Genomic DNA, 12,617 nt, shown 5'->3' on the forward strand with positions numbered 1-12,617 from the left:
ATTAATTAAGTTTACTAGTACAACTTCCTCTGAAGTCCATTCTTCCTTATATTTGCACTAGAGGCCTGGTGCACGAATTCGTGCATGGGTGGGGTCCCTCGGACTGCCCAGTAATCGGGACCATGGGAGGTTGGCCGGTGGGGGGGCGGGGGCGTGTGCAGGAGGTTGGCCGACTTGGGGGAAGGTTGGCCAGCCACAGGAGGTTAGCTGTGGGAGTGCACTGACCACCAGGGGGCAGCTCCTGCATTGGGCATCTGCCCCCTGGTGGTCAGTGCACGTCATAGCAACTGCTCAGGCTTTTATATATATAGATAATGCTGTAGCTTGGAATCTACACTTCCATGATAAAGCACTTCCATGACATGATCTCATGCTGCCCTCACAAACACAACAAATTTAAAAACAGAAGTTGTAGGGTAACTTACTCAAAGTCAGGAACAGCTATTGGCAGATATAGGAATAGAAGATAAACCTCTAACATACCATCCAACATTCTCTTCACATTCCGATCACTGTTTAATGCTAGTTTTACCAGGAATTGGGTGGGGTGTGGGGGTGAGTAGTTTAGTCTTTTGAGGATATGCCACGATAGTTCTATTCTCATGCCAACATTAATTGTTCTAGAAATGAAAATAAAAACCATCTACGGCAGTATTTAGCTAATCTCAGAAAAGCCCAAATGTCCCTGAATCTTTAAAAAGTCCTTGCATAGAAAATTGCTTTCTGTTCCTGGCGCTCTGTTTTATGTCAAAGCAGGAGTCTGATCTCCAATCCTGCTGGCCATGATCTCAGAAGCTGAAGTCTGAATGACTTCCCTTGGTCTGTGGAAAAAAAAATAATGATGGAATTTCTCCACCAAGACCAAGGGCCTGGCTGGTATTAGACCTCATTGAGCACTACTAAGTGCCTAACCTTAGCAAATGTGGTTTTAAATTTAAGCTCTGCCAATTTACACACACACTCCCACACACACATGCATGCACACACAAGTATGTACCATATACACACATGCATAAAAGCACACCACCTACATATATATTAAATAGCCTTTTGCTAGGACTATTTAATGAGGCTATTTTTCTCTTAAATCTGATCAGTCTAAAGCATATTTAAGCAAGAGAAAATTTATCTTTAATCACAAATATACTTTTTTGTTTATTTGTTTTTCACACTGTACGAGGAAAGGTATGGGCAGTACTGGGGGCAATTTTGCCCCTCAGGGGACATTTGACAATGTCCAGAGACATTTTGGGTTGTCTTGATGGGGGAGGGCACTCTTTTATCCAGTGGGCAGAGGTCAGCAATGCTGCCAATAGTCCCACAATGGACAGGCCCCACAACAAAGATTTCCTGCCCCCATGTGCCCAGGTTGAGAAGCCTTGGTGCAGAGCAGCGGTTCTCAACCTGTGGGTCGCTACCCCTTTGGGGGTTGAACGACCCTTTCACAGGGGTCGCCTAAGACCATCCGAAAACACATATATAATTACATATTGTTTTTGTGATTAATCACTATGCTTTAATTATGTTCAATTTGTAACAATGAACATGCATCCTGTATATCAGATATTTACATGACGATTCATAACAGTAGCAAAATTACAGTTATGAAGTAGCAACGAAAATAATTTTATGGTTGGGGGTCACCACAACATGAGGACCTGTATTAAAGGGTCGCAGCATTAGGAAGGTTGAGAACCACTGGTGTAGAGTGATTATCAAGCAGAAGTCTCAGAAGGAGGTCAGGATAACAGAATACATAGGAGGATGAGGCTCTGATGCTCAGAATAGCACAAGCGAGTGTAAGGAGCCATCTGAAGCACAAGGAACGAACCCAGGAACCTCTCCAGTCCTTCTGTCTAACGGCTTCATGAGCCGGGGGACTAGTCAGCATCTTTATGTCATTATTAATTTCATGGTGACATGCCAACCCGTACACTGCCTAAACACCAACCTGGCAACTGGTAAATATCCTTACACTTTTCACTTTTATAAGAATAATCACTATTCTAGTATGTACTGTTAATATCCTTATTTCACAGGGAGGGACTGTGCAGTGTCCAGGGTGAAGGAGTAGGCCTTGCACTCAGGTCTGTCAGCTTTGAAACACATCGTACTGTTGTTGCAGGAGAATAGTGGTAAGCCACAGAATTCTTTCAGATTGGGCGCTATTTTTTTCTTACAGAACCATTACCATCACAATCACCATCATCACCACCACCACCACCATTACCATCACCATCACCATCATCATGCCTCAAAAGTTGACTTCCATGCTTTGCTTTGACCATAACCATATTTCCCACCTGTTTCTCAGAAGTCTTCTTGGGTAACCCTCGTGCACTTCTCTCTCTTCTGAGCCCCTAGCATCTCAACTGCACAATTTTGTCTTCATTATATCCTGCCTCCTACTGTTCATTATGCTTTTGTATTTCCTTCTCACCCCTCTCAATGAGAATGACCAGTCCTGGAGCGCCTTGTCTAAGTCCTGCTGGCAATGTGTCCACCTCCGAGCTGGGGCAGTGGGCAGCATGCAGGCTGCTCCTAGGCTCACTTCTGGTGAGCAGTTGTTGAGAGAATGCTCATCTACTAATGTCAGCTCATACTTTTCCTGATAAACAAGAGGGCACATCATGCTGGCCAGATCTGCTATCGGCAGCTACATGTCAACGAAGTATGCAGCCCAATCCCTTTTGTATAAAGTGTGTCCGTAGAGACTATCCCAGGGGGCTAATTATTGGCAGAATCTTAAAATTCACCTAAAGTATCATTCAGAACCAATCAATAAGCTTTTGATAGGAAAATCCTCCCCAAATAGCAGAAAGTTACTGGGATGAAGAGTTTGATGAAATATTTCAGGGGGCACATACCATGAAACATTTCAGGGGGTATAAAACAGCTCAGCAAATTTAAGGAAGTAACTAAGTCATTAATTCCTCTGTACCAGTTATATCTTATTCAAAATATTGATTTGTTACTCTTCATTCAGGGGTTAAGGCACATTATGAAGGGAACATTTTAATAATTCAATAATTACCCCAAGTAATTAATATACCACCCCCCTAGAAAAATTAACCACAATTATTCTGGAGGGCATTTAATCTACAGGGTTGGACTAGACCCTGGGAAAGACGTGGCAAATATCTACCTCCTTCAAAACCCTACCTGGAGGCATCCATCCGTTACTGGCTGCACATCCCCACCCCAGCTCCATGGCTGAAACGGAGTGGGGAGGAGGGGGCAGCTCATCACAGAACTCCAGGTGACTGCCAGCCAATACGATGGCACTTAAGATGAAACCTGTTTACCATCCCTATCCTGAGGACTACCCAATTCAAATCCTTCACTAGCTTTTACTAAAACGGAGGACCAAGGAGGCGAAATGTCTTGGCCAAAACCTATCAGACAGACACAGACTGGGGAGCAGAATGGGGCCTCTGCTGCCGTTAAGAGCATGTCCCAGTCCAGCAACAATGACTATTCAATAAGCCTTAGAGCGAACATGCAGAAGCCACAGAACCAAACAGTACCACTCCCTACTCCCCTCCCTCACGCAACCCTGCAGAACACAAATACATAAAACAAAGAGATGAAGGCTCTTAGGCCCTCTGTTTCTCATTAGGCCGGCCGCATGTGATCTCCGTTTGGCCTTGGATGTTGGGGACGGCATTTATTTTCACGGCTGTTTCACAGTATGATAAGTGAGAAAATAACATTCTAAAGGGTCCAACAGTTCCAAGGAGGTCATCCCGAGGGTCAGAGCAGAGAGGGAGCTGCCACTCAGAATTCCCGTGGCCCTGGGAGGCTTTCAATGGTGGACCACACAGCCCTCCAAGGCCCCATCTCAGTCTAATCTCCTGAGTGTATTTATGGGAACAATTTCTGCAGGTGCAATTTAGTCAGTGAGTTTTTTTTGTGTGTTTTTTTAAGTGACCCTTGAGGCACAATTGTCAAAGAACGGCTTTGAAGTTGGAAGTTCTTAGTCTATATTTTACATGCAGTGTTTCCAAATAATTAAAGTAAATTAACTATTAACTCCATGTAGGGAAAATAAGATCAAAATCTCCACTCATTCGTTTTACATTTTATGTGCACACAAAACTAATTTCAGCCTCGTATCTGAGACCCCTATCACATCTTAGACTCAATTTTCTCTTAGGTAAGGATATACAATGCAACTTTAACAAAGGGATCAAAATTAGATGGAAAACATTTAAAATGCAAATTTAGGATCATGATATTAATACGAAAATAATGTCTTCACCACATCTTAACTTTTCCCCACGTTGGTTGGGATGCATCCATTCTTCACAGATTAGATGTGCTCTCTTTTTATCTAAATCTCTACGCTATTAAAAAGAAAGCCCTTCATTTTCATGCTGCCAATGTATAGAAATTTGTTTTCAAATGGTAGCAATGGGGATTATAACTGTATTCTTTCAATAAAGGCAACTTCAGCATGATTTTAGAGGTCAACATTCACAGCACATGAAAGCATTTAAAATCCAAGTAGGTGGTTAATCAGGGTACAAAAAGCTGAATTCTGACACCATGCTTAAAAGTGGACGAAGGTGTCCTACCTGGTTTGGCTCAGTGGATAGAGCGTTGGCCTATGGACTGAAGGGTCCCGGGTTCAATTCTGGTAAAAAGGCACATGCCTGGGTTGCGGGCTCGATCCCCAGTAGGGGGCGTGCAGGAGGCAGCCGATCAATGATTCTCTCTCATCATTGATGTTTCTCTCTCTCTCTCCCTCTCTAAAATCAATAAAAAAATATATATTTTTTAAAAAGTGGAGGAAGGAGTTCAGAGCCTGAAATGCCACCCAGTTCAAGCTGGGGCTGATGTACCCACAACTCATGTTATTTGCCATCCAGTCCCACCGGCAAGAGACACAAACCCTTACAGTGTAATAGCCACAGCCATTCTGCTGGGGATGGTGCAGTGAATAAAACTATTAAAAAATAATTTGACCTTTTAAAGACCTTTGGGAAAAATTTTTTGTTTATAATCTGTTATTTCTTAAGCTGATAGAGAGGGTTAGAAATAGAGGGTAAGGAATTGCAGCGATGCATCAAACAGGTGGCATTAGGCAGGGGGATGATACAATTCTCAGTCTTTCAGATCCCAGCAGCCATGTTTTCAAGTATAACTAGCCACTCAGCAGTGGTGACCCACAATGAGGTGCACATTCTTCACATTTATTCCCTTTCTTCTTTTTAAAAAGCCTCTCAAAACACCTGTGGCATACACACAGTGTCATTCAGCAGAAAGCAGGCCAGTTTCCAAGAACATGAGACTAATGCGTGTGCATGCTGTGCGAATTTCAGACTCTCGGTCACCCAAGCGCCAAGGATGCACTGACTGGTAGGACAGGATTAACACAAGAGGGACAGGCAAGGATCGGAAAGCCCTAGCACCTGTGAGAAGCCAGGCCAGAGGGCAGATTTGAGTTGTTTTACTGAATAACGAAAACTCAACCCAACCACACAAAACAGAAACAACACTTTGAGAGCGGCTATTCAACAAATGTAAATGTAAGATTCATGACTTTTGTAATATATAATGCACAACAGCAAAAAGAGGGTCTAATTAACTTAGAATTGAAGGGAAAATGTGGATTTTTCCATTTATTTGGGGATGTTAGACTATGTGCTTTCAGATGTCAAGGGAAGAGACAGCATCTTAACAAATCAATAATAAATGCAGTCTTAATTAAAGGTACTTTAAATTAATTAACTTTTGTTCTATATATCCCTCTTACGCTCTTGTTGCCTTCTATTTTAACTGATACCAAGAGAAGAACAAAGTACAACACAAACCTAGTTAACAAAAATATATATCTATCTTCGTAGCTTCTGGGCATAGAAGTAAATTTATGACAGTTTTAATGCTAGCTTGAGAGTAACTAAATCCAATTATAATTATCTTGCTGGGAAGAGAAATTAATTAAACATCCAGAGATAAAGACCCCCCAGCAAAAGTAGCATAAACACACAATTGGAGAAGGACAGGGCCTTGAAATAAAGAGGAGGAGAAGGGAAAGGCAATATTTAGCCCATCTGTTCGGACAGTAATGGGACAAGGTAATCTTTTCAAGAGAACATGGAGTGCATTACCCTGGAAATGAGACTACCTGGCGGGCAGAGTCAGCCAATTCCCTAATTCTCCTTCAACTTTGTGATTTGCTAATGTGAAACACATGTCTCCCTTTTGCACTAAGTTCAAATGACTCTGGAATTCCAACCGTGCAGCTCAGCGACTGAACCAGAACAAGGGGAGAACTTGTCAGGATTTAAGAGCTTTCAGCAAAGCCCTTCAATTGCAGCCAGCACCCTATTCCACAGAAGGATATCAATTATAGATAGTGACTTGCTTTAGCAGGCAGTCGGGACTGTCAGACACTAGATAGACAACCATGAAGAATCATGAATCTTTCTATTAACTGTAAGAGGGGAAAAAGAATGGGTCATGGCCATAAATATGGCACGGCATCAGAATGGTTTAACACCTTGCCTCTTGGTTGTATGTACCATGAAAATTCAACTAATTCAGAGAATGTCCTCTCTCCAAGGGAAACCGTAAGAACGGAAGCAGTTACTGTTTCCTTTTATCCCTAAAAAAAAGTGGCTCTTGCAAGTGATATTATTTCCATCTACCATCAAAGTGCCATAATTAGGTAGACTTGAAGTACCTACTCATTCAATCAACAAAAAATAAAGCACCTATTCTATACACCAGGCCACTGCAAATGCTACCAGATACACCCAGGAGTATGAAGGTGCTTTTATGTCATGCAAAGTAAAATCAGTTTAAAGGCACAAATTTGGAATTTCCACACTTCAGATAACAAGTAAAAAGGTAGCAAGTAAGTGATATAAACTAGTATCTTTATTTATGCTGTTGTAAGTTATCATTTTTAATTCACTTAACAAGTTTATTTAATCATATAATTTATCAGACTAAAATTAATGTCAAGCAGATAATATATTAACTTTCCTTCTAATTCTGACATAAATTTCTTCCAGCTATTTGGAATTTTTCAAAAAAATTGCTGTATTCATTCATATGTTTATAACAAAACAGAAAACATGGCGGTCATTTAATTGATAGTTTAAGCAGCCTTTCCTTAAAGCTACTCAGATCTCTCTGTTAGAAACAACATCACTGCCTAAAACCTTCCGCCACTGAGATGAAATACAAAAACCTGCAACATTCACTGGTTTGAAACAGCCTTCATGTTCAGTAGGCAGCACAAAGTTTAAGTTATTACCTCACGCCTGGCCTCTAGTCAGCACAAATCCCCTTTATTTCATTTTATTAATTTATTTTTATTGATTTCAGAGATGAAGGGGGAAGAGAGATAGAAACATCAATGATGAGAGAGAATCATTGATCAGGTGCCTCCTGCACACCCCACACTGGGGATCGAGCCTGCAACTTGGGCATGTGCCCTGACGGAGAATCGAACCATCACCTCCTGGTTCATAGGTCGACCCTCAACCATTGAGCTACGCCGGCTGGGCCACCACAATTCCCTTTAAATGTACGCCCCCTATTGAAATGTAGGCTCTTATTTCATTCCGCATTTGATAATGGCTGACCCACAGTCAGAGCCCCCCTTGGGAACTACAGCGACTTATCCACAGACAAGGAGCCAGGAGACGGTGGCGTCGCCTCTCACAAGGACATTTTAACAAGCACTGCCAACATCTAGTCTCTGATGGCAGTTGTTACCCGAACAATTCCCTCATTTACGTCGGGCACTCATTATATCGCTCGGAGTATTCTTGGCACACTCTCATTTTTGGGAATATTTCTCCACATTAAAATAAAAATTCAAAACCTCTTTTCCCCCTTTAGTATGACAATGTCTGTGGTTTCCATTAAAAACAGTCAGCAAGAATAAAGGGCCATTAAATCAGGCTTGGCTGAAAAATAACACTTGCATCAAATTAAAGAGAAAAAAATAAATGAAGTTCATGGAAAAATTTGGAAATATACCTTAATTAAAACCATCTGATTTTCTGGTTTCTTGCTGTGCTGAGAAATCTATAATTCTCCCTATACCATTACAAGGAGACAGGGTTGAAAAAGAAACAGAGGGGGCAACAACCCTGCTGAGGTCCTGTTAAATCCTAAAAACAATCTGCACATTACCGATCGCAAAACCAGCAAATCATACATTCAACACGATAATGAAACTGCAATGTGTGAAACATATTCCCCAGGATGAGCCACGGTGCAGAAGACACACTTCAAAGGCTCATGCCGCCTATAAGACATGTGGGATGTGTGAGGAATTTTATCATTTCAGCGGTTAAATGGAGGAGAGTTATCAAGAACTATGGGTCATTGAAAAATAAAAAGTTACTGGGAAAGAAAAGAGGATGAGTGTGCATATGGAGGTTAGGGAGTGGAAACAAAAGCTGTTCCGTCAGATTTTCCTTCAGATTAAACGCTTCTGAAACTGCCACACTGAGCAAACCATCCTCAAGGCCTCCACAGGACCCTGTCTCTCTGCACTGAGTGTGTGAGCTGCCTCTTTTTTTTTTCTTCTTGATTTTCTAAATGCCCTTCCATCTCAGTTGCTCCTGCTCACGTTTGCCAGGGAGACTCCACAGGCCTGAGAGAAAGTGCCAAATAAAATGAAACACTGGCAAAGGACATGTGGTTCATCAGGTATGAGCATTGGGTGGGGAGCGCTGCAGTATTTGAAACAATACACGGGAATAAATAAGGGGACAAGATTTCAGAACATGGGATGGCAAGAGAAGGTTCTCAACCTGACCATACTATAGCTTTCAAAAACAGACATCATTAAACACAATACACATCATTGCACAATACACATCTCTTTTTCCATGAAACTATTAGGCTTACAAGGGTTGGCCTCAAGTCAAGAAATTGCTAATGGCTTGCCCCAAGCATCCACCTATCTCACATACAGTACTAATTGCTGCATAAAACAATGGGAGATTCCTGAAGTGTTAAGGGCTTGGGAAAAGAAAGTAGAATGGAAAGAAAAAAAAAGGGAATCCCCCACTTGTACAATTTTTTCTGTTGTTACTCTTGGAAAGGAGACTCAAACTTGGTTAAAGGTTAATCATAATTCATGTCCAGCTTACTATTACTCAATAATCATCCAAGTCACTAACTCAAAATAGTGTTCTCTGACTTCCAGGATCAGAGTCATTACACTCTCTATCGAAGACTTTATTGAATTTTACACTAAGCTTTAGCTGACTGCACAGGTCAAGCAGCAGGGCTCCGAGTTCTCTTTATTCTCATAAAGTCATAAAGGGCTCTCCAGTTCGGAGCACTGTTAGCTAAGAAAGTCGACGCAGTGCAGGGTCAGGAAAGCTGATCCCGCAGAAAGGGCACGTAGTTGGAAAGCCCAGTTGGCGAGTCGCTCTCACTTACGTGCACCAGCTGCTCCTGGGTGTCAAACTCCCGGGTGCAGCCTTCCCAGTGGCAGTTGGTCTCATAGATGACTTCAGGCTCCTGCTTGCTTTCATCTTTGTCCCCTTCCTCCTTCACCAGGGTGGTTACTTCCGGCTGTTCCTGATAGGCGAGGGGAAGGAAGAGAAACAAATCACACAATGAAAGAAGAAAAAGACAAAAACTTAATTTAGATGTTTTCCCCCTGATGCAAATTTTTCAATGAAAATAAAACAGTCCCAGGTCTGTTAACTAAGTTTTGTGAATGGAAGAAGTCAAACATATGGAATCATTTGTGTGTATTTTTTCAGAGTTACCAAATACACCTTCCGAGATTATTCACTTGTGATTAAGGACAACAGTCCAAACCATAATGATGATAAGAAGTTGAGGCAAACTCCGCTATCCTTGAATACGACGGTGAAAAAAACAACTGAAAATGTCATCTCATAAGAGAAGCAATTAAACTAGATGATGTCATCTTTACTCAAAAGATTGGTCTTTCTCTTTTGGTTAAATTCTTTTCAGTATATTAATGTTTATTCTCATATTTTGGAATCCAGGGAAACGATTACCAGTAATTCTAATTCTGCTTTCCTTGCCCTTGGAGGCTGCTCTTAAGAGGCACTTTGTGGATTTTATAGGGATAATGTCTTCTTGGTTCAACTTCTGATGTCTAATGATGCACTCTCTGCCCCAGAACCACAGCATCTAAAGCTTGGGACTTGGGGGGGGGGCGTGGAGGGAGTGGGTATAGTCTTTCCTAGTCTTCTAAGCAGCTTTGTAGCAATTTAAATACAAAGGATTTCTAGAATTCTGGGAGACAATTAGGTGTGTAGATTAGAGTTCTAAACTGGGGCTAGATGAGAAAAACTATACAAGCATTGAGGTGTGACCAGAAAGGATGTCGACTAGCAAAATGCAAAAGGATGAATTTCAGAATCCACGACACCCATTCATTCCATCTTCAAAGAGCTTGTCACTAAAACAAAAATTTGGGCTAAAGTGGTCTGAGGTTGGGGCTGAAGCAGCCTGGCCATAGCAAGATTCAGATCCTGTGGATGTCCAGATTCTTGTCCAGCCCTTATTTCTGGAAATTAATATTCCTTGACCTCTTTCCTGTGTCAGGCGAGAGGACCCCAGGAGGTGAGAAACACATCTTTAAACTGAGGCTCAGAGGACCTCGTCCTTTCAGGACTTTGAGTAAAGGACTGGAATCTAAGTCACCTTAGAATAGAGGTGAGTTGTGCCTGATCCCTCCCTGTTCCCCAGGCTCTCTTGCCAAGTGGGAAGGGGCAAAGTAAGAATAAAAACATGACTGGTATAGAGAACATCACTAGCTCTGCCCAGCTCAGGCTTGGGACCAGGAGCTCACAATTCAGGCCCAAGATCGGGATTGGGGACTGAAGCCCGGTCACATCGATAGTCAGCAGCACATAAACCCAACCGCTTACTCAGTGAACCATAGTTCATACCTCACACAGCTTCCTGCACTTGCTGTGTTTGCTTCTGAGCTGGAAAAAGAAACCGAGTCCAGCTCTGTAACTGGCCTTCTGCCAGTGCAGAGCCCAGGCGCCTCACCTGCTGCCCCCGTGGCCCCGGGCTGGGGAGGTCCTCGTCAGGTTTGATCTTCGATCGCTTGTTGTGCATCAGGTCGCCAGTGCTGCTCACCGCAGACTCGCTCGTGGGCTTGTTCTGCCAGTCACAGTTGCAGGAACAGAGACAAAGATTAGGTTGTAATCAAGAGCAGGACTATTGCTAAAACCTGCAACTGGAGAGAAGCAGGCTTGTTTGGCGCTGGAACAATGACTCATGATAATGTTCCAACACCGCGGTAGCAGAAAATACATTCATGAGGCAGTTCCTAGTTCTAGCTCACGAGCATAAACTCCCTAGGCTTCTAAACGCTAGAAGAATAGCCCTGGCCGGTTTGGCTCGGTAGATAGAGCGTCGACCTGCGGTTCGATTCCAGTCAAGGGCACATGCCCTGGTTGCGGGCTCAATCCCCAGTGGGGGGCATGCAGGAGGCAGCTAGTCAATGATTCTCTCTCTTCATTGATGTTTCTCTCTCTCTCTCCCTCTTCCTTCCTCTCTGAAATCAATAAAAATATATTTTAGCCCTAACCGGTTTGGCTCAGTGGATAGAGCACAGAATATGAAAAGGCAAGCATTGTTCAGAAACTAAGGATTAAAAGATAATGAATAATAAACATTCTGAGAGACTATACTTCACTGAATTACCTATAAAGACACAAAAAAAAATCTCAGTATCTTCAATTTCCTTCCTTCCTCTCTGTAAAAAATCAATAAAATAGAAAAAAATTATTATATATATATGTATTAAAAAAATAAATTGATGATTCTTACCATAAAAAGAAAATAATATTAAAAAATAATAAAAATAAAAGCTAGAAGAATAGACCTGGGGCCTGGACTTTAACAAGTTCCAAAAGAACAAAGCTGTGAGGAGGGTAGGAAACCAACACGAACTGTTTGCAACGTTCTTTAATCAGAGCATCAGATTCCTCCCTCAGCACGATCCGTGCGGAGAAAAGAACAATTGTATTCGTACTCTGGAGTATCACACAATTCGAAGCACCAGTGGACAGTGACCAAATGAGAGCCACACATTCCTGAATGCATTTCTATTGAGTGGGGGTAGAGACAGCACCGGCTCAGAGTGCAGCCTCATCAAGTAGCCACATTTCCCCCGAGGATCAACGGACTCTGGTGGAAGAAGCTGCTGTTTCTCGAGGAGCACACACACAGCATCTTCACCAAGACTGAAGACCAGAGCCCTGAGTTTGCAGGACAGGCTGCATGTAGTATGGAAGTGCTGAGGATGCCAGGGTACCGTGCCCAAGAAGAGCTGGCACAATGGCACAGCTCTCCTCTACGATTACCAAGACCGACCAGCTCATCGAGCTGTCTCTCTCTCACCTGTGAGGACTCCGAAGGGCCAGAGCTGACCTGGACAGGGTTCAGAACCGTCGGGATCCCGGGAATAGGCCTCTGTGTTGGAAATGTTGGGGCAGGATGGATGAGCGGAGGGCTGTGTCCAAAGGCCGAGCCTAAGCTCTGCTGTCGGCTTAAGATTTGTTGATGCACGTGGAGAGACACAGGCGCAGAAGGGTAGGTGAAGCTCAAGGCAGGGCTGATGGGAGAAATAAAGGGCAGGAGAC

The 12,617-nt window shown here is 42.8% G+C and overlaps 1 protein-coding gene across 1 annotated transcript in view; it reads right to left on the reverse strand.

The window, feature by feature from the left end:
• The window catches only part of GLI3 (GLI family zinc finger 3), a 269,294-nt gene that overhangs the window by 57,039 nt on the left and 199,638 nt on the right, over window positions 1-12,617 (reverse strand). Inside the window, exons 8-10 of the mRNA XM_014539356.1 lie at window positions 12,376-12,589; window positions 11,017-11,130; window positions 9,418-9,558 (exon numbers count right to left, since the gene is read on the reverse strand). Of these exons, the coding sequence (XP_014394842.1) occupies window positions 9,418-9,558; window positions 11,017-11,130; window positions 12,376-12,589 (469 nt within the window). The remainder of the gene's footprint in view (window positions 1-9,417; window positions 9,559-11,016; window positions 11,131-12,375; window positions 12,590-12,617) is intronic.

The sequence above is a fragment of the Myotis brandtii genome, unplaced genomic scaffold (assembly GCF_000412655.1).
Source record: "Myotis brandtii unplaced genomic scaffold, ASM41265v1 scaffold214, whole genome shotgun sequence".
Classification (NCBI taxonomy): domain Eukaryota; kingdom Metazoa; phylum Chordata; class Mammalia; order Chiroptera; family Vespertilionidae; genus Myotis; species Myotis brandtii.